The sequence below is a fragment of the Stegastes partitus genome, unplaced genomic scaffold (genome assembly GCF_000690725.1).
Source record: "Stegastes partitus isolate 25-593 unplaced genomic scaffold, Stegastes_partitus-1.0.2 Scaffold67, whole genome shotgun sequence".
NCBI classification, from domain to species: Eukaryota; Metazoa; Chordata; class Actinopteri; family Pomacentridae; genus Stegastes; species Stegastes partitus.
The window spans coordinates 697944-723602 of NW_007577798.1; the positions used below are offsets into that span (position 1 = coordinate 697944).

General features: G+C 41.2%; 1 protein-coding gene across 1 annotated transcript; it reads left to right on the plus strand.

The window, feature by feature from the left end:
* The first annotated feature begins 1207 nt into the window (after positions 1–1207).
* On the plus strand, positions 1208–25392 carry LOC103353320 (GDNF family receptor alpha-4-like). Its single transcript, XM_008276237.1, has 8 exons — positions 1208–1279; positions 11592–11858; positions 11945–12037; positions 12128–12497; positions 14930–15039; positions 15534–15668; positions 18962–19098; positions 22695–25392. Exons 1-8 carry the CDS (start codon positions 1225–1227, stop codon positions 22893–22895), a joined length of 1368 nt encoding a protein of 455 aa, XP_008274459.1. The 5' UTR covers positions 1208–1224; the 3' UTR covers positions 22896–25392.
* Positions 25393–25659: the final 267 nt, after the last annotated feature.

Sequence of the window (25659 nt, forward strand, 5' to 3'; positions counted from 1 at the left end):
GTTAGAGAAGTTGAACTGCTTTCCCTGAAAAGCTGCAGCCTGTTAAAATGCGGTTTTGTTTTTATCCTTGTGGGGGAAATAATAGAGAGAATGACATCCTACACGCACAGTCACAACAACAACAAACAAAAAGGAAATAAAAATGCCAGCTCAGGGTTACAGGTGAGTAGCATATCATTTAGTGGTTCTGCCTGTCTGTCATCCCTTCTGGATCGCTGCTTTTCATCCACAGGTCAGCTACAGCACTGGAACAAGTGGAGATTTCATAGTCCCACTCCTGCTGTAAGCTGATATGAATGGAAAAGGCTCCGAGGCTGCAGACTGGTCTCAGTGAAGAGGAGGGGGGACTGTTTAATATGCTCACCTCAGCAGACACATTAAGGCAACCGTGGGGGAAAATAACCAACATTTATAAGCAAAGAAATATGATCCAGATGGAAACAGTTAAAAAGCTCAGCTCTTGTTACAGAACAAAAAAACATTCTTATAAAGTCAGATTGAAGGTCAGAGATAATAATGCTAATTCACAACAAGTTGGTTAATTAAGTGAATGCTACAAATGCTTAACCCCCTGAACATTTTTTAATATCATGCATAGTAGGATAAAGGCTACACCTTCTGTTGTCCATCAAGTTGAAGCCCAACAAGCCAGCTGTTCTCCCACAGGAAACATTTGAACATCCCATGGGCACGTTCAGCCTTTTCAGGGGCCAATCACAGTGTGGCTTTGACAGAGTTGCGCCATGCAGTCTCTGGGCGCTGAGCTCAACTCTGGCTGGACAACTGGGGGAGCTGCGACAGACGCACACACAAGTAGTGCAACTGCGACACGAGTCGCTCTTGCAGGCTGACTGATGGGAGCTCACTGGTGATCAGCTGCAGAGAAACTTTTCTTTCTTCTCTTGTTGTTGGATTAAAAAAAAAAAAAAAATCAATCAATCAATCAATCAATCTGCCCGATGCACAGATCAATAAAAGCGGGACCAGAAAATTAAATGGGACAACAAAAATCGCGAGAACTTGAATCGCTCCGGTTCAGTTTTGCCAACTTTGTCTACTAAGAACCATCCGATCTGTGCTTCAGTCCGTGCGGGAGCAGCAGCAGCAGCAACAGCAGCAGCAGCAGCAGCAGAGGAGGAGGAGGAGGCTGGATGTGGCAGGAGGAGACGGGTCACTGAGCTGCAGCGAGCCGGGTGCGAGTTTCTCCAGTCCCTCAACTCTCCAATGTCACCGGACAGGATGATGATCATTGGACTTCTGCTCAATGTCTTCTCTCATGGTAAGCAGCACGTTTCTAATTTCGGTTAATAGAACATCACCGACCATTTAGATGTTATCATCCAGTCTGGTAGTCCATTCATTGTCTTCTCATGAGTTCAATAGGAATGTATGCAGTCCACATTTCTTCATGCAAACATGTTATAGGCTGTGACAAAGCCTCCAGTCCAGATGTACATGAGGAGAACAGGGATTCAGTTTATTTTACTGATGATTATGTTCTGTTATTATTTACACTTTAACTTTTTGTAAATTTGCTGTAGTTTTGCTCATCTGTGTAACATCACATATTACATGGCTCATTGTTTTTTTTAAATATATAAAAGAAGAGAAACAAGTGGAAAAGACTTACTAAACAACTCAACCAAAAAAAGGAATATACTAATAGATTGTCAGACAGTGATCCATGCTCCTGGTTTGAGTTAAACCGTTAAACCAGCCCTCGAAATAAAATGTACGACGTCCGTGAAATCATATAGAAGAATGTATAGCTGAAGCACTCTGAGATTTTACAATGTGGATGACATCATTGGTTCAGATTTGTTATTTCTGCCTTGGACCAGTTCCAAACAGAGCTGATCTGTTCTCCCAAGTATTGATTGGACTGTCCCAGATCACGGAAATATCACAAATGAACTGTTAAATTTGATATCAAAATGTGCATAAGAAGTTGATAAGGTGAAAACTCACATTCATAACTTCAGGGCAGAAAAAAAAGGAAGCACTTTGTGGTGCCGATGCTTTAACAGTCTTTGTCTTGAGAGATGTGCACACACATTAAGCTGCTGCCAAATGAGTTATAATGATTGGGGTCAATAATGTGACTGGCTGGATAAGACATCTCCCATAAAGCTCGGTGGTCTGTGGTTATTGATCTTGATCTATATCAGTTCTGATCCTTTTTTTTAAGTGCTTTTCACTCCTGTGGTTGTTTACAGACTATGAATTTGACCTATTGTTTCCACAGATCATATAAAATAGCCTTCAAATGCAACACAGCTCCCCCCCTGTGCTCTTTTCTGCAGAAATACATGCAAATGCTGTAATTGTTAGGATTAAGTCAGTAGTATAGGAGGCACAGACTCCTCTGCATGTAGGAAAATTCAGATAACACCAGGTGAGGGTGCCCATTAGAGATTAGTATCATAAAATGATAAATGCTTTCTTGTGAATGTCAGAGCTTTCAGGCACCCAGTATATCATGCAGTGTGTAAAGCCCACCTGTCAGGCACTTAGGTGGAATCACGCCAAGAAAAGCAGTTATTTTCAAGTGCTAATTAATTGAGATCTGAATCATTACACATGCAAATGAGATAGTCTGTCACGATGTTGAGTTCTGACATTATACCTGATTGCAAAAGAAATTGTTGGATTCAAACTTCGTTAACTGACTTCGTTAAAGAAAAGCAAAATCTGTGCACAATCTGGTCTCCAATCATATTCTGCTTTTAGATTAATCTGCTGCAGAACTGCTTCTTGCAGTTTTCCAGACTGTTAAGTGTTGGTAAATTGACATCCGCTGTCTATAGGTTTTGTATAAATAGGCTAAGCTCCTCTGAACTGTATTCCATTTCAAGGAATGTTATTTTTACTTTGTAATATATGTGACCTTGTGGAGCCCGGTGACCTCAACAATAGCAGTGGTAACTTTAGAGGCAGACATTTGTCCTGCCAAGATGTCTGTCACTAAGATTGAAATAAATGTATAGATTACAGAATTTCTTCTCTATAAACAAAGGTCCAGCATCAAGACTTTATGGTTTAAAGCTCATCTGTGGTCATTGATTAAAAACCCATCGCTGTGTATCAAAATTACACATCTAGAAGTTTTTCCACAAAAAAAAGAAATTGGCAAAGATTTTGCCTCTAGAATGCACAGCTCTGTGAAGTCCCTCTTTCTCCACCCATCTCTCGCTGCTGCTGCAGCTCGAGCACACCAGCTCACCCATGACTGCTTAAGCACTGTACAGCTGCTACACAACAGCAAGTTGTAATATCAGAGAGATTCAGTCGGATGTGTGTGTGAGGCAGTTAATATTACCCTGCAGTTTCAAGGCATATAAAAAAAGCATATAAAACAACATTTGGACATGTTAACAAGATAGAGGACCTTGATTTTTTTCAGCAGAAGGGGACTTAGAACAAACTAATGTGGAAAATCTTCTTGAAAACACGTTTTAAAATTTACAGGCTGTGGGGCCGCTGATTTGACGTCACACTCAAACAACGTGTCAGCTGCTCTCTAGGAGCTATGCTCAGTGTTTGCACGTGTCGTTGCATTCATCTGTTACTTTTCCCAAATTAATAGCACAATGGAAAGGAGTGTCAAAATAATGCCTGAGATCTCTTTACATGTGGCTGTGCACTGTCTTTGCCAGATGTATTAATGGAAAGCAGGCTATTGTTGAGTGACATTTAACCTGACTTTGACCCTTCGCTGCCAGGCCCCTGTGGATTATTGCTAAAGTCCCAGTACTGGCTGCAACCGCTGATTGAGTGTTGCTATTTTGGTACCTCATTTAGTGGACGTGATTGAGCTGTAACATGGTTGTCATAAATTTATTAGAGCTCATTTTCAGGCTGTGTGAAGTTACACAGGTCTCAGATGAACCAAATATCAACATACTTGAGCAGTTTCTGTTTAACTGTTTGGCTTCACCTCGTGCACACAGGTTTGTCTCGGCTTCTCTGTCTTTCCCACTGTCTAACAGACTTCTCTTTATTCTCTCTCTGTGCTCGGACACTGTCTTTACTCTGTGCCGGTAATTCAGTTTTGTTTGGGACGACGGCGCACAAAAATTAAATTGGCGGCGTGCCCATTGGACATTACTTAAATAAAAAAAACATCAAATGCACTTTCTGAATTTGCAGTTATTTCACATATTTGATGTTTCACTAAATGTGGGTCTGAATGACACCTGATTTCTCACTGCCAAGCCAGTAGTAGAAAAAAAAAAAAGTAGTTTCTGGAAGGTTAATTTGTATCACTTATGTGCCATTGTCTGTTATGCTCAGTTTGCTTGTGTGCGCTCTGCATCTTGATTGTCACTTCTGCACACTTGATGGCACAAACAAAACCCCACAGCCTGATGGAAACTGTCAGTATGTGTGTGTCTGTGTGTCTGGCCAAGAAATTATTTGGCACGCTAAAATTTAGGACTGCTAGAGGCAGCAGAAGGCAAAGGCCTGAAATATTCACACGGCTCCAGACACACTGACTGGTTGATGCGGCACCTGATGCATTTTACCTGAGTACAGCGGAGGGATGCTGCCTGCGTGATGTGGCTGCTGGCACAGCTCATTAGACGAGACATGATCTAGATGCACCGGGAAACTGTTGATTCAGAACATTAAATGTTGATTCTTGTACACGCTGGCGGAGCTGTGACCTTTGGATTCATGAAGCTTTACCCCATTTTTTTTTCAGAATGCAGAGATTATTCTCAACATCTCAAACAATCTAAAAGTGAGAGCGGTCATATTTTGACTTGCTGATGCCTGACTATATCTTTTTGAAGGCTGCGCTGCACCTGCACATAACCCCAGGCCTGGAGTCTTCTCTGTGGGGTGTATGCATTAAAAGCTGATTAAAGCAATACCAACTGTACAGCTCTTTTTAACACACCAGTCACACAGAGATTCAGTCTTGTTAACTTGATAGAACTTGGACATAATCAAAGGTGGTGTTTGCACAAGCACGCAAGGCAATTTTTGTCATATGTGGGATCAAGGACTGTCAGCTGAGTGTGCTTTTTCTCACACAGACATGCTTTTGCTGCCATCAGTGTGGTCCTCGCGTGACACTGTAGAGAAAGGTGTGGGAGCCTCTACTGAGAAGATGTGGCTGTAGTGTGGAGAGATTTGGACGATTTGTTGAAAGTCGGAGGCAGTGACGTTGATAAGACTAATTAAATCCGTCAGGTGCAGCAGTAAGGAGGAGGAAGAAGGTGCAAAGATGAGAGCAGAACAGGCAGAGAGGGCGTGTGAACATATGAGACAACTTATTAATGATAAGCGAGAGCAAATTCATTTGTTTCAAGTCGCTCTCCAGCCATCGATTTAACTCCTAAAACCTCACCTCCGTGTGTCAAAGTGACAAGTTTAAATAATCACATCCTGCCACAAAAGATGTAACTTTAGACCTTTTTTCCTGTGAAGTCCCTGCCTCTTTCTTCCTCACCCGTCTGCTGCTGGCTGCAGCTCGAGCACACCAGCTCACCTACTGCTCTGCTGAAACAGTGAAAAACAATAGTAAGTTGTTATATCGAGTGATTTGTTCAGACATTTTTGAACTGGAAGCTGATTCTGAAGAAGAATCATGCTATGGAAAGTCCCACCCTGTAAGTTGACGAGAAACATATGAAACCCTGGCTGTCCTGGAGTCTGCAACTCAGCTTCAGGGCAAAAACACTCAGCCATGGTGCAGCACTGCTTCTTCTGCTAATGATATGTCTTCTAGCATATAAAAAAACACCACATGGACATGTTAACAAGGTAAACACTTGGTTTACATCAGAGCGGGTCTTCAATATCAAGAATGAACTTATCTGAGGTGTTGTTTCACAGCTAAAGTATTTAGAAGATCTTCTGATGAATGTTTTTTGACTAGTTGCCTGTTTTCTGCACATTTGAAAATTGACTTTGAGCAAAGAAATCCACATCTGAAGAAAATGCATGCATTTTGAAATAGCATGCGAATAGGAGTGATCTCCTCACATAGGAAGAAAATAGGTTTTTTTATAGAAACAAGTTTTCTTATCTCTCTATGAAGATCTGCTTGGCTGAGGTTGCCCAAGGCGGTGCCAGAGTTTCCCTCATAACAAAGAGAATATGTGCAAACCGTTAAGCATATGTTTAATGTTAATAGAACGTTTTATGTTAGAAGCTGAGTGGTGGAATTTGCAAAATTTCGTGCTCAGCAGAAATGATTGTGTCAATAAGGAGCCACACAAGCCTTAATCAGCACTGATTAACCATCTGTGTCCTTCCTGAGGAAACACCTCCATCCACGGCTACACACAGCCGGGGAAACGTGAGCAAATTATGATTCGGGCAAAATCAGGAGGACTCAGCAAAAAGTGCAAAGATCTTCGCTAAACGCGAATGCACAAGACGGCACAAGTGTTTTTTTGATTCAACTTACTGTATGAAAAGGTGGTCTAACTTCTGGACTGAGATGGTTTCAAGTGGACCGCAAGGTGACGCAGTGGTTAGCACTGTTGCCTCGCAGCAAGAAGGTCGCTGGTTCACGTCCCGGTGAGGACACCTGAGATGTTTCTGTGTGGAGTTTGCATGTTATCCCTGTGCAGCGTGGGTTCTCTCCAGGTTCTCCGGCTTCCTCCCACATGGTCCAAAAACATGCTGAGGTTAATTGGTGATTCTAAATTGTTCGTAGATGTGAATGTGAATGTGCTTGGTTGTCTGTCTCTAAGTGTGCGATAGACTGTGACCTGTCCAGGGTCCAGGGTCAGCTGGGATAGGCCCCCCGCGACCCCAGTGAGGATTAAGTGGTGTATAGATGATGGATGGATGGATGTTGTCAACTGTTTTTTTGTCATTTTTATTTTGAAGGTTAGTCATTTTTCCAGTATTATTATTATTATCACTTTTGACTTGAAACATATTTTGTTCTGCAAGCTTACTTCTTCACATTTGTTAGCCCCGTGCTTTCCCGAATGGTCTCTTGAGGTCAATTAGTGTGTTAACTTGCACATTAAAATTCAATTAATCAATTCACCTCAGTCTTTATTAAGAGCCCGTACAGACAGTTTGGACAGCCAGGCAGATAAACATGTAAGAAAACCATGACAACAACACAAAACAGTGCAATTATGGAGAAGATAAAATCATTAATGTTTATTTATTTTTTTAAATTGCGCTGCACACTGGAGACATTACAATATGTGAAAATAAATACTTCATCCCATTTACACCGACCAAGATTTGATTATATCCAGAAAAGGAATAAATATTTTCGTTATCATGAATCAGCCCCGTATAATGTGGCTCTAATGAACACAACAGGACAGATATTTAAAACAGACTCATCAGAGTTCAAAAAGTTAATTGTCATTGCAGCTATAAAAGCACAGTTGAATTTAAGGCTGTGACTAACTCCTAACTTGACACCCTCATGGTGCTTGTTTTGTTCGACTAAAGTTTAAGCCAAAGAATATTTAATTTGCTCATTAGTAGACTAAGAAACCCAGTAATGTTCACCTTCAGAGTGTGCAGGAAGACAATCTTAACGACTTGAAATGAAAATTCGCAGGCACAAATCTATAGCTACTAACGTCCCAATTACCACAAATGAAAGCCTTTATGTGAATGTGCATGTAAAACACACACAAATTTATGTTGAGTCCAGTCGGGAGTCCCACTGGTTTGGTTGTAGGTGAGGTGAAGAGGTGCCAGCAATAACAAACAGCAGAAGTCGCCAACATGTTTATCTAGTCTCACTTTTGCTCCATCTTGCCGCCTCGCTGCCATTTCCTCCTTGAGCTTGTGACTTCCTTCCAACGAGTCCCTTCTGTCACAATCCGCGAGCACATTTCACATCAGAGTCACACTCTCCCGCCACGGTCTCCTCTCGAGTCAAATTACCGCCCGACAATCTGGGCGCTCCGCGGCCCGGCCCACGTGTTTGAAAAAGGACTGAGGGAGAAAATTTGACAAAAACCAGTTTGCTCCCAGTGATTGTCCGTACGTGTAGGGTTTTCACCGTTTATGGCGTTAACCTTCATCAGTTTTGCCTCACAAATTCTATTAATCACCCCAGTGAGAAATCAATAGAGTGCATTATGGCTCGCGTATCACAGTAATTCATCTCCCATTTACTTTTTCACTCCTTCTATTCTTTAAAAACATCCCCCACCCAACCCCCACTGTCAGAAATCCCTTAACCCAGAGTTTTACTTTCGCAATTTGTTGCATCGTGAGCAGCCTAATGTGAGCACAGTGCTTCTTTATCATCGTGACATTAAATAATGTGGGAATTATTAATAATAATTCTGACCTGTCTGCTGGACAAGATTTAGCAGAGCTGCTCTGTACTCTATATAGGGTTTTTGTTATCTGTGCATATATATATATGTATGTGTGTGTGTGTGTGTGTGTGCGTGTGTGTGTGTGCAAAGAAAAGCTCGGAACTAAAACTGCTGATAGTCTCTCTTTATCAATGGTGAGCCTGAGGGAGCAAACACTGAGAAGGAATAATGAACAAACTGTTCACTGCCCAAACAGGAGATTACGTGAAGCTTGTCTAAATTGCAGCGAAACATGGCGGGATTTAATACTTTCGTATAATTACCAGGGTATCATGATACATAGATAGGCAGATAGACAGGTAATCATCACCTTTACATACCTTAGAGAGCTGTGGCTGTGAATATGACTCACTGCCCTGTGTGTTTGCCTCCTATTTTTTTTTTTTCTCTCTCCCCCACCTCCCCCTATGGAGTCACTGCAGTAGCTTTGGAAGTTTTCCTGCAGCGGCGATGGAGCGTAGCTTCTGTTTATGATATGTCTCATGCCAAAGTGAGACGTGGACCTCATGTGGCGTCTGAGATTGCAAAACATGCAGCAGCAGAATTGGATTGCAGCCGCGCTTTGTGCCGCCAGTCAGCAGGAGCTTAATCGAAGTGTGTGACCGATCTAACACAATGCTGTGTGTGTTTGTATATGAGCTTCTTTTGATGTATATTGTACTGAAACATAAGTACATGTGAGGATAAAATAGGTACATTTATTTGTTAAAAGACATGCATTAGGTTCAAACATGAATATTTACTCAACTCATTCCTAACTACGCTGCATATTTTATGTGGCTGCCAGCTTATTCTTTTTGCGCCGCTAAAAAGTGACAGGATATAGCAAATTAAGAAGATAAAGTGGGGAAAGTGTGTGCATATTGCCTTCCCAAGTGATTTTTCCTTCTAAGTCTTGAATCATTGTGTAAAAAGTGTAATTTGTGGGGACAATTATGTGTCACATTTGAGAAAATTAATTTCCTGAAATGCTCCGTCACAATACACTTTTTGAAGAGGGCTTTCATTTTTTTTCCCTTTGCCTCCCTCCAGCTGTCTCTGGCCTTCCTGCATTGTGTTTTTTTCATGGAGCAACAATCAGCATTATGAAATGATTTGTGTTTTTTCACTTCCAGTCATTCGAGACAGAACACTGCCAATCAAAATATGCTCAGTGCTTAATCGCTATGGACCAACACTGCTTTTCTATTGAGTGTCGCATTAGATGTGGAGGGAATGTGGCTACTGATATGCAGCACATTTGCACAGAGTGACCCTTTTATTGCTCTTTGGGATGAACGATTTTAAATATGTGTATGGTGAAATAAACCCGCAGCATCTTCAGGCGGGTTGTTTTGTAGGTGTAGCATGTGCTGATGCATCTGTCAGATAAAAACATTTGCCTCAGACTATACATCTAATAGAACTTCGGGGGGGGAAACATTCTCAAAGAGGACATTTGAGTTGAGCCACTGTCTGAATGTGATATCCAGACTGAGTCTCTGTGTGAAAGCAAAATTGGAAGCAAAAGTATTGGTTGGTTGGTCGGAATTGCTGAACAGTGCTGAATAAATTGGTTTTGTCTCTGGCATTACAGGTGGAGATAGTGTCTGACATTGGAGTAAAGCTTGTATCAAAATGGAAGAGACTCTGCTGCAAAAGGTTTTGCCCCAAGCTGTTCATGTGCCTTTCAATAATACCAGCAGTATTTTTGTGCAAGACATCCATGAGTACACGTATTTTAAGATATTGTATGCCACATCCAAAAGCACCAAACTTGTGCTTTTACATCTTTTAGCCTATTTTATCTTATAGATTTAGGTTTTTAATGGCATCTCACTGTTTTTCAAAGATGAACGCACATTTCCTGGTTTCCAGACAGCTATTGGCCTTCGTTTATTTGAACCAAAATGTTGTGATTGTCACATAGGAAGGGACTATTCTGAATATTCTCTCTTGATGATGGTTCAAGTACTCGCTGATCAAAGAGGCATCCAAAACATGAGAGGTGGCTGTTGAACAGCATCCCTTTTGAAGCAGGAAACAAATTTATTTCACAACACCCTCATTTGATTGTCTTCTAGGTAGAATTTCTGTCGGGCTCATGAATGCAGCGCCGTTAAGCAGACGACTCTTAAGTCTCTGTAAGAAGCACTTGAACAGATGAGCGAGGACAGTTTTTCAAGTGACACAAAAATGTGTTTGACACAAAAAAATGAACACTGCAAAATGTTGTAACTGTGGAATGAACATCTGTGATATGAGACACTGGTAAAATGTAAATTAAAACTGTGCTTTGAGAGAGTTCAGCAGTAGCAATGTTGGATTTAATGGGATAAATCATACTTTGGAAAGAGGGAATCGAGGGGATGAGAAACACGAGTAGGTTCAGACCAGTAAATGGTATCATATAGTATAGTAGCATTAATTTAGAGAAGAAAATCAAACTTTTGCTTGTGTGCGTGTGTGTGTGTGTGTGTGTGTGTGTGTGTACCAACTGAGGAAATAAATTACTAAAATAACTGAAATGATTAATGACTATTGCGGGATCGTCCTCTTTGCTCACTTGTTCCTTCAAAATAACAAAAACAGAGCATTAGGATACTGTGCAGAATACAAAAAAAGGGAGAAGGATAATCTACAGCCTGACAGCCAGGTTTGAAACCTGACAGGAAGGCACCATAAATTCACAAAAATTATCTAAAAGTTCTTTTTTTGAGCTCACCTATCCAGGAGCATTGGGGTGTGTGATAAGAAAGATGAGGCCAACTCACAGTATCTGACTCTGTTGTACCAAAATGTGAGGAGACTGACAGCTGGAACATTTTCAAAAGCTTGGATGGACATGCATCTCTCATTGATACAAACACTGAGACACCGTGGTGGAAAAAAAAAAACTAATGCATTAATAAAAAGTCAAAGATACACTGTAAGAGTGTGTGCATAAAAACATTAGGAGAGATGCCAACTAGGACTCCCACCGAGAAGATAAAGAAATAATTAAGAAGCAATTATAACTGCAACATAACCCTATGGTGTTAAATTATTCTCTCGACTCCTGTGTTTCTATGAGGAACATTGAGGTTTCGCCCACGTTTGCTACTCTATTACACTTTTGTGATTCCAATTTAATTTAATTCAGTCCTTTTTGGATATTATAGTAACCTGCAGTACAGTGGCGTGTCTTTGGAGTGCACTCGCCTCGCTCTGCTGTCTTAATTAAAGCCTATTTAGCTCAAGGACTAATACTGGATGATGAGACCATAAACTCCGTCCACTCTCCTCCAGGTAGCGTGCCAGTGTCTGCGTCCTTAGACTGTCTGGTGGCGGAGCAGGGCTGCATCCAGGAGCAGTCCTGCATGGTCATCTATCGCCTGCTGGAGTACTGCGCCGCCGAGGAGGCCGTGTCTCCCCTCGGCCCAGATGCCCGCCTGGAGTGCCTGGAGGCCCAGAACTCCTTGCAGCATTATCGCCCCCTTCAAGTTTGCAAGTGTCAGCGTGGCTCTCGCAGGGAGGAACACTGCCTCAGGGTCTACTGGACTGTGAGATTTGCAGGTGGGTTTTAAGAATTGGCTTGTGCGTGGTGCAGGGAGTTCTTTGAATTCTCAGCTGCATAATACGTGTGGTTCTTGTTGCTTCAGCATATGATGAATACGACGTGTCTCCGTATGAAGAACTGGAGTTAAATCTGGTGAGAAACATAGAGATGTCCCGTATGGCCTCCATCATGGCAGGTAGGGTCCTGTTTTAACCTGCTGTTGCTCTCAAATGCAATCTAAGATTTTTATTTTCCTGACATACATTACTCTGTTTTCCTCGTGAAGCCTCCTCCCTATCCGTGGACGGCCAAAACCAGTGTCTGAAGGCAGCTCAGGACTGTGGCCTCTATGAGAAATGTGGCTCCCTGCGGTCAGAATACGTTGTGGCCTGCACCAAGCGAGCAACAGTCTCTGACAACAGCTGTAACCGCCAGAAATGCCACAAAGCCCTGCGGCGCTTCCTGGAGCGTGTGCCAGAGGAGTACAGCTTTGCTTTGCTCTTCTGTCCCTGCTCTGACACTCTGTGCGGGGAGCGCCGGAGGAAAACCATCGTCCCGTCATGTTCCTATGAGGAGAGCGCGAGAGGGGAGGAAAGAGTGGGCAAACCCAACTGCCTCAGCCTGCAGAACTACTGCTCCAGAGACGAGCTGTGTAGGTAAGACGGCCATGTGAGCGTATTGATTTGGTCCGTTAAGTGGCCCCTTGTAAGGGTTTTAACACGAGAGCAACACAAAACAGAAACATTCAGTTTCAGAATAGGTTTTCAAAGTTTCAGAAAATGCCACGGCTAGTGCATCAACGGCACATGAAAAGGCAACATTAAAAGCCCTGTGATGTTTTGTTGAGATGCATTTGCACTATTGAGCAGTGTTTTGATGAGTGACTCCCTGTTTTGTTAGTGTCTCACGTAGAGCTGCTGCTAATGATTGTTTTCATTACTGATTAATCCCTGCCAGTTCTTTTATTGATTATTCTATGCATAACAAAATAGGGAAACCGTCATCACTTTTTCGTTAGAGCCCCAAAAATGACATTAAAATATGTTTTTTTAATGATCAAAGCGTCCAAGATGCTCAGATTTCTTTGACATAAGGCAAAGAAAAGCAGCATATTTATACGGTTTAGAGGCCGGAACCACTGAATTCGTGGCAGTTTGCTTGAAAAATGGCTTACATAATCAATCATTCATCAAAACAGCTGCAAATTAATTTTCTGTTCATTGATGAATCAAGTAATTGACTAATCTTGCTTCAACAGAACAAAGTTGCGAACGCGCAAAAGGGATACTAATGAAATACACTTCTCAGCTGACTGGAGAGGGTATTAATGTAAATTGTAGCTATATACAGCGAATCTCTTTTCCACTAATGGTGATTGTGATGGCGAGCTAGCTCAGGAGAGGAGAGCTATGAGCTATTATAAACCTGGATGTTAACAATTCAGATTATTCAAAAATCACCTTTGCAGATGCTTTAAGAACAAAGAAATCCATACAAAGGGTGTCTTTGGCCTCAAGGCTCGGCACAGCTTCTTTTTTTGCTCGGAGCAGTTGAGCATTAACACAACGGTACAAAGCAAGATGTCTGAAATTATAAGGAGTCCTTTTATATCTTCAATGTATTATATCTTCAGTGTTTCTTCAGAGAAATACTGTATAGGAAGGTGACAGTTCTTTTGGGGCCAGCAAGAACTCAATAAGGGTTATGTTTTTCAGACAGAAAAGAAGGATGTGGGAGTGAACAGTTTGCTTTTAGAAGCCCAGAATCCACAGCTACACTCTTAATCATCAGTGTGATTACAGCAGCTTTTGTGAGGCTAATTTTAGTGCGCGCTCCGTCGGCTTGTTGTTCATAAATGTATAGAACTTACATTACTTACGCTCTAATCTTCGTGTAAATGTATCAGAGGTTATTAATCATAAAAGAGAAAAGATTACTTGAGAGTTATTTGAAAATGAGAGCCTGATTAGAGAGCTGCATTATTAGTAACAGATTTAAAACAAAAAAAAAGATTCTTCTGTTCACATGCGTTGTTATTGTGAGCTTCCACTGAAGAGCTCTGAAACACTCATCCCAGTCTTTGTCTCCAGTTTTACATCAAGACATACAGTTACACGTCTGTTTTCGATTATTGATGAAATCTATGATTTATTCGGCTACAAATGACAAGATATTTTACGCCGAGTGTGTGCATGTTTAATACATTAACCCCTGAAGCCCTGGCTGCTTTTTTTTAAAAATTCACGCTTGAAGAAAAATACAGCCAGTAGCATCTCCTCGACTGTAAGGCCAAACACGGCAACCTTGGACTGTATGGATAAGATGGATTTAAAAAAAACACTGTGGAGACTTTTTAAAAAACCAGACCAGAGTGAGAGGTGAGAAATTCCAGCAAAAAAGTTTTGTTTGACGTAATCAATATCCTGAATTAGTGATTGAAAAACAGCCTTATTACAATGACTCTGTAGACCCTGATGGTGTTGACTCTATTCTAAAATATTTCAGCAGTATCTCCTCCAGAATTGATAAAAGAGATGAAGCTGCAGCCGTTTCAATCGTTGTAGGAGACTTGGTTTAGTGTGTCAAGATCGGCAACCTCCTCAACATGACAGGAAGTCGTATTTTACCAACAGAAGTGACCTGGTCCTGGTACTGCTACCTCCTTGGTGGATTTTAAGCTTTGTAAACATCATCTACTTGTAAAAATCTATGGATCGTAAACCACTGCAGGTGTGACTGTAGGTGCACTATGAAATTACAATGTTAGATTGACTTTCTGAATAGTTTACCACAGAGAAGTGGCTGGTGGGCTAGAAAACTGAATATCCTGAAGCTCTGCTGAACTAACACATGGTTTACAATGTGAGTGCACAGCTATCTCTTTCCCTGGCTTTATGTTTGGTGCTCTTACACTATGTTGCTGTTTGTGTTGCTTTTGCTGTTTTGATTCAGCACAACCCTGAATCCCAAAATGAAATTGTCGAAACACTTTAAAATGCACACTCTGTTTCTCTGTGCTGACATATAAAAAAACAGTTTTCTCCTCTGCGTTTCTGTGTGTGTGTGTGTGTGTGTGTGTGTGTTTCAGATCCCGGTTTGCTGATTTCCAGCACAACTGCCAGCCCTCCCCTCTCTCTGCCTCTGGCTGTATGCGAGAGAGCAGAGCCATGTGCCTGAAGGCCTACGCTGGACTCATAGGTGAGATGGAGGAAAACAAATTAAAGAGGTAGAGGAGGCTAAAAGACTGAATAGTTCGGAGAAGAATTGGCAGAAAGCCACTTACAGAACCTGTTATCAGCAGGTGTCTAACAGTGATATTTGGCCTTTATAATTTTCATTTTGGTGCACAAAATAACTCCACAGGGGTTCTTAAATGGTCATCTGCCAAAAGCTGCAGCTCTGAGTCAGAAATTGCATTTCCAGCAGCTCCACAAAATGATGCAGGCAATATTATTTCCTTCTGTTTCCCCACACCTGAAAAGTAATTTTGTGTACCTGCAATTATCAGTATCAAAGGCTGGAAAACTGTGACACTGGATCCACAGGGCATCTAATATCTCTGGGAGACTGTGTCTTATCTTCCATAGGGGTGTATGCTGAAAATACAAAATCCTTAGTCTGAGTAAAATACTATCTACTGAGTTTATAAAGTTGCACCTGCATTATCACTTCTGTTCTTTTTCTGTGACCAGGAACCATCATGACTCCAAACTACGTGAGCAACAGCAGCACAGAGGTGTCCCAGTGGTGCACATGTGAAGGCAGCGGCAACGAATGGCAAGGATGTCAGCGCATCCTGCACATGTTCAGCAGCAACATATGCCTACGTGAGTAAAGCATGTCAAGGTTAGGGCAGGCGGCGCAGTGCAGCTTCAAGGCTGCTTGTCTTGTAGCAAAGAATTAAAACTGCAAATGTGCTAATGAATGCAGTGCTTGTATTAGTAACAAGAGCTAAATGCTTTAGTAAAAATGGAGTTGAAGCTTCTTGGGATTAGAAGCTGTACATAATCAACGAGATGCACAGAATACTGTAGTTTCAGGACATTTAAAACATCAGCATAGATAATGCACTTATCCTGACTTCAACAACCACCGTCTGCACTTGGAAGCTTTTTAGCCAAAGAGAAACTAATAAACATATTATTAGTTTCTTTTTGCCAGCCCGTTTTGTAGAACGTAATGGTTCAGCTGTACCAAACTATCACTCCACTGTAGGGGGGAAAACACTGGCTTGTTTGTATTTCTTTAAACCAATCACAGTCATTGTGGGCAGGACTAAGTGAAGGATGTGGCTTCGGTGTTCCCTCCAAAATGTGGAATAGTTGTGGTGAAACAGTTGCACGCAGGAAGACCAAAACTGTAATTAAAATGGATAATTCGCCGCACTTACTGCACGATCTAAATCCTCGGCAAAACTTTTAGTTACTCTCAGTGTGGCAGGTTGCAGCCCGGGGCTTGTTAAATGGTCCGCACTTATATAGCAGCTTTTTTAACCCCAGCTGGCTTCTACAAAGAGCCGCACAGTTGGTTTCCCGTTCACCCATTCACACACTTACACATCTATGATGTGCGTGCAAGGTGCTTGGCGACTCGTGGGAGCAACTTGGGGTGCGGTGTCTCGTTCAAAGACATGTCAGCACATGATGGGGCAGGGATCAAACCACCAAGCTTTCAATTAATGGACAACAGTGTTATTGAAGTTCCCAAGACATTTTGAGGGCGATTTTTGCCTTTGTTAGTCGGTGACAGTGGAGAAAGGCAGGGAATGTGGGGCAAGAGAGCAACGGAATGACGGCATTTGCACCCATGTGGTGTGAGCTCTAACCCCTTGGCTATTGGGTCACCTCAGATCCCAAGACTTTTAAGTGGAAGCGTGAACAGTTGATTATTCTTCCAAGTCAGTCCAGTAGTTTGAGTGATGCAATGTTCCCAAACTTCAGACACGCTGCTCGTCTTCAGGCACAGTGTGCCATAGCTGCCAATTCCTCCTGTGTCAGCATAATGACAGAGGAAATGTTACCTTTATAGCTGTCAAACGCAAGTATTATCTAAATTAACGTCGAGATGCTGATCTAACTGAGCATTTTATAATGTGCATTATTACCGAATTCAAATGAGGTGGGTCATAATTGATGATTGAGAGGGCGAACCACTGAACCGTAATGTTTTCTTATAAATAAATGAATGGCAAGAGACAATTTCCCTGGTGTGTGGCTGGCTGCCAAATGTGAATGTGATTTCCAGGCTCTGTGGAGTCAATGAATTCCTTTCACCAAATCTGATAAACATAATGTGACTTCTTGTTGAATTGTTTCCAAACCACAAGAGGTGAAAGAGTGGCAAAGGTTCTTACTGAAGAAATACTGTTTTGAGTAAAAAGACAACTAAGTTACTGTCAGATTTAAACTCACCGTTGTTTTGTGAGCACTTTGCAGCAGTGAATGTAAAAGAGTTGGAGACAATACAAGTAATTGGAAGCGTGACACAACTTGAAATCAACCTGTAGACGTCAATAAAGTCACTTTTCCTGCGTCACATTATTTGTCTTATTCAGAAGATTAGTTGAGTGGATGCCCACTAATGCAAACACAAGCCAGAAAAACAAAGGAAGCAGAGATTACCCTGACTTATTTTTAGGTTTCCACATTACCATTTGTTTGCTTTTTTAAATATATCCTACCCACTTATTTATATTAGATAAACTGCACTGGACAAAAGTAGCCCTAAAAATGTATGACTGTCAATACTTGACATAACCTGCAAGGAAGCCAGGGCAATTCATTTAAGGTAGAAGTAATGTTTTGGTGTAAGAAAATGGTTTAAGCTTACAAATAGTGATGCACGATATTAACATTTCTGGCCGATACCGATATTTGATATTAAGAATGCTGATATCGCCAATAACCGATATTACAGATGTAGATATTCAATTTTTGTTCACACCGAAAAACAAGTATAACTAATCACTGTGAGAAGGTGAAAACTATTCAAAAGAAGCCCAAACCAAGCTCGACCACAAAGTCGTCTTTATTACGTAACACATTTCAATATATTTTAACATATTCAACATTCAAGTCCAGGATCATTTAAGTAAAAACATCTGTTAAATAGCAGCAATGTCAAATGTAGAGACGAAGGCGCTAATGTTAGACAATCATTGGTTTTTCACATCGGCTAAATTTGTTTTTATTGTGCTGATCCTGATTTATCGGAAATAACACTACTATCTGCCGATACCGATGTGGTCGCCCATATATCGTGCATCCCTGCTTACAAACATTAGATATATAGTTCAAAATTAAGGCACAAAAAATACAGTCACTGTTTGTTAATGTTTTAGTTTGGCAACCTTTAAGTGCTTGACAACATCTGGGCATGGAATCAACCAGTTTCTGTATTAGCTGTGGTCAGGGGTGTACTGGGAGAGAAATGCAGATCCAGTTGGGTCTATAACTTTTGATTCCATGCATGCAGCTCACTCTCACACCAAATGACAGCCACCTAGAGAGGGCTGCTAAAGAGATTTTTAGACTGTCCCAGTATGCCCTGATGGCCAGTATACCAACGACTGTGGTGAAGGTTTCCTTTATGTTTCAGCCAGCTCTTAGTTTATCCACTGTAGAGTATCAGCAAGCTGACAGTTTTTTTTCCCCCCTTATGGCTGCCCACAGGAACTCAATTGGATTTAGGTCAGGTGCAATAACATTTGGAAAGTCTAGAAGAGATGTATAATTAAATTTTTTCATCCAATTTTTCTGTGTGCAGTGAGCAAACGAGAAGTATTGAACAAATAAAAGTTTTCACCTGATGCTGGCACTAGATTAAAAATCAGAAGAGTTCACCTTTCAGAATCCTTCCCATCGGGGACTTGGATGTATGTACCACTTTCATATCCCGCCATCCGATGGCTGTGGAGATAAATCAGTCTAAGCCAAATTGCTGGACATGACTTAAAAGTAAAAAAGCAATATATTCATATCTTAGCCAATTATGCCCAGTATTTACAGAGTGGTTAGTTCTAACTATGCTTCGAAAAGTCGCTGATAATGTTTTGGTGATGCTTCAAAGATGAATAATGATGTGAACATAATGAAGATGCCCCCTGCTGATTTTGTTTCAGGCAATGCCATCAGCTCCATGGGAATCTCCGCACCTCCTCCTGTGGAAAACACTCCAGTGCCAGCTTCTCAGCCCTCCCCACGCGTCTACCAGGAGACGGTCCATGTCAGCGTTAACACTCTCCCTGAATTCAACAGTGTGAGTACTCTCTACACCGTCTCATCATATGCTTGTGTTCAACACTTGGTACCAGTTCAGCTGAAGAAGCGTATATCAGGTGGTAACACCTACCAGGGACTGTAGCAGTGAGTTGGACCCAGGAGCTCCTTGTATAACCTCAGATTATTTCCCTCCCCCTCCCGCTCCTGCCCATACCTCTCATTGTGGCTGAGGATTAGCCGTAGGTGTTTGCAGCATTAGACTCAACCCTTACTGTTAATATTCATATATGCACACCCATCTGCTCCATATTCCCCATTCTCTCACCATTTTAATCCTACTCATTCCGCATTTCCTCTTCCTCATATCCCATCCCACAAACCTTTGCAGCACAGAAGCCGTGCCGTTAGTGGATATAGCGTACATCCAGAAACACAGTTCATTTAAAGGTGATCCACTTCAATTTCCTGTTTGTTGTTTACACTACCACTGAAATAATCAGATGACGAATTCTAGCAGAAGCGATAAGGAAAACATATACTGCAGTGACACTAAATTCTCCACGCTTTAAATCTGATTTGAGAACATTTTTTGAATTGACTGTCCATGAAAATTTAAAAGAAGTCAAATGGACACTAAAAAAATGATTGCTGTGCGACAATAAAGAGGAGGTACAACAAGTTTTCTCCTCTAGTTTCGATGCCAGTGACATGTCAAGGCTATTTTGAATCAAGTAAAACTCAAGCAAAGAGGCAAAGCCACTGAAAGTTTGGGAGTAACGCAGTAAAATACTGAAAAGCACCATTCAGTGTCGTCTTTGTTGACGGTTTTTGTTATGTTGCACCTCTGATCACATCCAGTGTCAGTGCTGGGTGTGGATCTGTGTGCTTAGAAGTGTGTTCAGCTACACTTCCAACAGTGACACACCCAGGAGCACTTTTTTTTTTTGCATCACTTCAGCAAGTAGCTATGACCTTCAGGTGAAAGACATTCAGCCTACATGCAAGTAGCACAGCCACGACTGAGCTAACCTGCTGACGGCTGACTGCTGTTTGGTGTGTGAGCTGAAATGTAATCCGGCAGACCAGACGGGCTGGGATTGATGATATTGTTTCATGAGGTTTGGACACATTTCAATAGAAACAGATGAAAATAAGCATGTGCTGTCTTTATATTAAGCTATGGCACACTGCTGTCAATGTTTCCTCTCAGAAATATACACTACTGTTCCATTTTTTTCCAAGCCTCTTATCCATCATGCAGTACCTGATTGAAGGATCTCACCTGTTCCAAATTCATACTGCAGCAGGACATAATGACCCCAAAGATATAGCTGAAGTAATATCTTCAGTGACAGACAGAACAAGAGCCCTGTAGCAGATATTATGACCCCCAGAGCCCTGATCTCAGCTTCAGTCAGTCTGGGGTTACATAAAGAGAAAGTGAAGTCCACAGAACGACTGTGTCAAGGTGTCAACCTACCTGCCGATAACCAAGAAAAGCCATATATAATCACCTGATTGTGAATATTCGAGCTCACCGTAATCATTTTGCATAATGCACCATTCACCTGCATAGAAACGGCCAGATGAATCTACCAGAAATGTCATGTTTCAATCACTGCTTTAGTTAAATGGTGCCAACTGTTTATCTCAAGGCGCTAAACTTGTAGTGTTCGACCTGCTGCATGTCAATGAGCATCTGTTGACATTAGCGTCACGGAGTGAGTTGCAAAGTCAAACATCACAGCACCGCTGCGATGGTTTTAAGCCAAATGTTAAAGGAGAGTCCAATGACTTACAGAAAGCAATTTGTTGAAGTTGCAGCAAAAAGGTGGTGATCAAAGGTGTTATTACCACTAATGTAAAACTAACAGAGGTATAAAATGAACACTGTATGAACAACTAAAATTTCATGATTGTGACAACCCTAACTGTGTACCAATAAGAACTATCCATCCATCCATCCATCATCTATACACTGGTTAATGCTCACTAGGGTCATGGGGGGCTGGAGTCTATCCCAGCTGACTTAGGGTGAAGGCAGGGGACACCCTGGACAGGTCACCAGTCTATCACAGGGCTACACTTAGAGACAGACAACCAAGCACACTCACATTCACACCTACAGACAATTTAGAATCACCAATTAACCTCAAACTTGTTTTTGGACTATATGGGAGGAAGCCGGAGAACCCGGAGAGAACCCACACTGCACGGAGAGAACATGCAAACTCCACGCAGAAAGATCCCAGCCCGAGATGCAAACGGTGATGGTGCTAACCACCGAGCCTCCATGCAGCTCCCTATAGGAACTAGTGCTGTTTTATTTATTTGTTTTTAATTGAAACCATCCCAGTTTTACTCTTTTTTTTGGCAAAAACTTTCCCCCAACAATCTGTTTCCAGACTCAGTCAGAATAGTAAAACGATAATAGAACTGAGATTTTTTTTTTTTTTTTTTTAGGGAATCTTAAAATGTGGTTTTCATTCATATTCATAATAGACGTAATATTACATTTCTAAGTTGGATGGCTTTCTGCAAGTTTTAAGTTTTTATGATTCTCATTTTTACATTTAATATGTAATTATGGAGGGTTACAAAATCTACCAAGGACAGTTGTATTTTGGGATTCTTCATTATTTAATTTCTTTTGCAGTACAAGACGCGAGCCTTGCAGTCTATAGTGGTCCAACAAGAGCCTCAAGATTCTTAGTTTGTACAGTGTCGGTATTGATTAGTTTTAACAAATAAATAAATAAAAAGTTCTAACAGCTGGATGAGCAAGTACCAGTACCAGTGCTGTTTCCTGCTTACAGTGGAGTGTGTTTACCTGTTTCATTTACAGTATATTTTCTCCTCAGCTTTGTCTTCCACAGCTACTGTTTTGACTTCATGTAACTTGTGCGTAGGGACCAAATCAGAAGGCCAATTCTATACAATACACACTGGAAATGTCTTTACTGTGGGTTTGTTTGTCTGTCAGCACCAACCATCCGACACTTATTAGACAGATTTTTGGTGTTGATCTGTATTAAATCTGGGATTTCTGCCAATACGTGGGTCATTGTTTTCACTAACACAATTAGCGATGGTTCTTTAATATTTGTTTTTAATAGAAATCTTTCAAATCAGGCTCACTGCTCGATAATAAACAAGAAATGTAAGTTATGCGTCATGCTGCTGCGTTTGCTCTGATATTACCAATTCATAAAAGAGTCGTGATCCTAATCAGCGCCTTAATTTACTTTCAAATCAAGCATAAATGTAAGTATAATGCATCATAGATGAGTGTGTTGTTGTTATCCCAGTAATCATTCATCAAAACATGTTTTTCACACACAGGAAGACATTGAATGGACACACTAAAAGCAACACGTGAAGAACATAATCCACAGCCCATTTTCAGCAACAGAGCTTAATCACCACCCTTCTAACTCACGTGTGATTCATTTTATTCTTGTGTCATTTGATCCACAGTCATGTCTCAGCTTCTTGGTTATTTTCCTTGTAGCTCTGGGATATTTGCATACATAGTAAATTCTGTGTTAATGTAGACTTTCTCTCCCTGACCTCCCCTCCACGCTTCACCACTCGTGTTAATTGGAGGAATCGCTCTTTCCGTGCTTTTTACAGATGGAGGACAGTGAGGAAGAGGAGCAGGAGGAGGAAGCGAGCGAGGAGTTCAACGTCATCCCGCCGTATTCCGAGAAGGACTCTAACATGGAATCGGGTGCGAGAGGGAGCCAGCGGGGAGCAGCCGGCCAAGCAGCGCCCATGTTACCATTACTGCTGCTGACCACGCTCGTGTTGGACTGGGAGCGCTGGAGCTACTGAAGCCTCCACCTCCTTCTCATTTTACACTGTCGAATCCATGTCAGCGCTCAGAATGAACCACAGCGGACAGTTTGCGAAGGAGAAATGTAAATGCTCATACCGTTTTTTTATTTTCCCGTTTCATTTTTTTATTATTATTTTTTTAAATATCTTAGCTTTGTTTTATAATTCTGTTTTTCCTCTTGAGCCTTTTCAGGAGTTAAAAGATATCAGTAGCTCCACCATGTCTTTGCTCGAGTCATCTCCTATGAAAGGAAGGAAACAACGTGAGCAGATACATGAGTGGACGGGTGAATTGAGAAGTGCTGTCTGGGCAAATACTCTATCTAGAGCCTGCTTCACACTCAAAGTGCATCCCCTCCTTTAACAAGAAGCACATCGCCCAAGGCCACATATACTATACGTGCTCCCAAAAACCATAACCAGTCGACTCCACTGCAACCAGGCATGAGCGCAGCTTTTGATTTCTATTTCATGACTCATGTCACATCCGTTTCTCTGCTGCCCCTTCGGCTTTTCCTCTCCCTCCTTCATACTGTGGTTGAGTAAGATAATCCACTTTACAACAAGCTAATAAGAACCCGCACCGCACTTAAACTGCTTTGTGCCATTTAAAAAAAGAAAAAGAACAGAAAGAGGAACCGCTTTTTGAAGTTGCTTCATTTACAAAGTGATAAGATGTGAACCGGTGTGTGGTCGCATTATGTACGGTTCTTCTCGCTTTGTTAACCAAAAAAAAAAACAACAAGAAAAAAAAAACTGAGTGCAACAGTCACCCTGCTCTTCTTCTTCTGTTAACATGCCACTTAGTATCATTCCTACTGGCTGAGAATTCAACCACGGGCAAAAGTAATGAGATCAAATTCTATTGTAGAAATGACGAGGAGAGAAAAGCAACATAAGCAATTACAGCACAATTCAAATTGCTCAGCATGCACGGGAAGTCTGGAGTAAAGCTCAGGGGAGGAAAAAGCCAATTTACTGCTGTCATAGCCTCTCACTTTTTTCTTTATCCCTAGGAGATGTGTTTTTAGTGCTCCTTCCCCATCATGTACTTCAGATGTGAGAGCGAGATGCGGCGATAAGGGACGGACACAGGAGGCTGTAAAGCCTGCCGGCTGCTCTGATCATTGAGCAGCACATTGAGCCATTCTCTCTGCCTGAAATATCTTTTGCTGATGTTAATGATTTTTTTTCTTATGGCTCATTTTCTTGTGAAATTATGCAGCTGCAGGGATGTAGGTAAAGAGAAGTATAGCGAAGTTTTTTTTTTTTTTTTAGAGGGATAAACTTGATGATGAGTTTGCAAGAAATAGCGAGTCTGAGCTCTGCAAAGAAAATGTTTAAATTGCTTCATGTTGTGTCTAATGACACAGAGTACTATACTATTGACTCATTGTAGCTATACATTCGTGTTTACTTAAAAAAAACCATCATTGTATGTAATTGAAGAACTGCAGCGGTAGGTGAACTCAAACGGCAAACAGATGTTAGAAAATCAATCGGTGAACCTATGTGACCCATTTTTTTTGGCTCCACTACTGGATTTGTTTACATGATGGTTTATTCACACGAAGACCGAACTTTGGATACGGATCGATAGTTTAAAAGGCAGAAATGCTTGGGCAGCAGATGAAACTGTTTCCCTGAGTGCAGGTCGATCCTGTACTTCAAAGTTGATTGAAGTCATAGTTGGACTTTGACTGGATGTTGTAAGATTAGTAAACCTGCAGTGACTGTTACCCACTTTAGGGCAAAATGACATCATGCAGGTTTTTGACCACATTCTGGTTGAGAGAAGCCAAGAGGTGGATGAGGAAAAGGTGAGTTAGCAAAGCTCTGAAGTGTGACAGCGAGCTCAGTTGGCGCAAAGAAAACATATTTGGACTGAATAATTGAAGTAAAAAGCCTGACTGGACATCCAGCTGGTATTCAAATTTATAAATCAGACCGTAGAGGAGACACGGCGTTAAATAAACACGTTAATTAAACATTACGGTGTCACAGTGCAGCAAATCAAATCTCTCCGCTGCAGCGAGTTTTAAAGCATCCGACAAACAGCGTCCAGTGACAAGCGTCAGTAACTGCATCCAGTGTGCTCTGGCCTTAATACTTAATGTGAGTTTACATGTCTTTTCACTTTTCAGTAGGTTTGTTTATATTTGTAAACTATGTAAAGTAAACATTTTCATCAAATGTTGTTTTTATTTTTTGAGAAGTTAAAAAAAAAAAGAAGAAAAAAAAGCACTGCTTACTCTTCATCCATAAATCAAATTCTTTAAGAAAATGTGTGAATATTTCCCGAGTTAGAAAAGTTTGTAGGTGATATCATGAAAGCTGTGAGACGATGTACAGTACTGTTTCACATGGTAATCTTCTTGTAAAAACATATCAAACATGCCAAATAATTCTAACTATAATGTGTATTAATTGTGTACTTTTGTGACATAGCGGAAAGTGTGCCAATTTGTTAAAAGAATAAAAGTCACATTGGAAATTTTCATGTCTGACAGAAAAAAAACTCAACCTCGCGTTTGAATGGCCAAGAGATGTCAGCTTTGTATGAAGACATTAACATTTTCTTCTTATTTACAATTCTTTTGACAGGAAAAGATGGGACTGGGAATATTGCTGGCAATTTTTATGTTAATTTAAGTTCAAACTGGTGAGATAATGAGTCAGAAACTTTAATACATGCTAAAATATACAAGGCTTTTTAGAACTTAATTTGTTTTACTTAGAACTGAGTGACTTAGACCGGTAA

What these genes read in the sequence shown, in the direction of transcription:
- LOC103353320 (XM_008276237.1), top strand. Translation starts at nt 1,225, where the DNA reads ATGTCACCGGACAGGATGATGATCATTGGACTTCTGCTCAATGTCTTC. An exon ending in TCCAGAGACGAGCTGTGTAG is followed by an intron (nt 12,498 to 14,929) that starts GTAAGACGGCCA and finishes TGTGTGTTTCAG; the next exon opens with ATCCCGGTTTGCTGATTTCC. An exon ending in CAGCAGCAACATATGCCTAC is followed by an intron (nt 15,669 to 18,961) that starts GTGAGTAAAGCA and finishes ATTTTGTTTCAG; the next exon opens with GCAATGCCATCAGCTCCATG.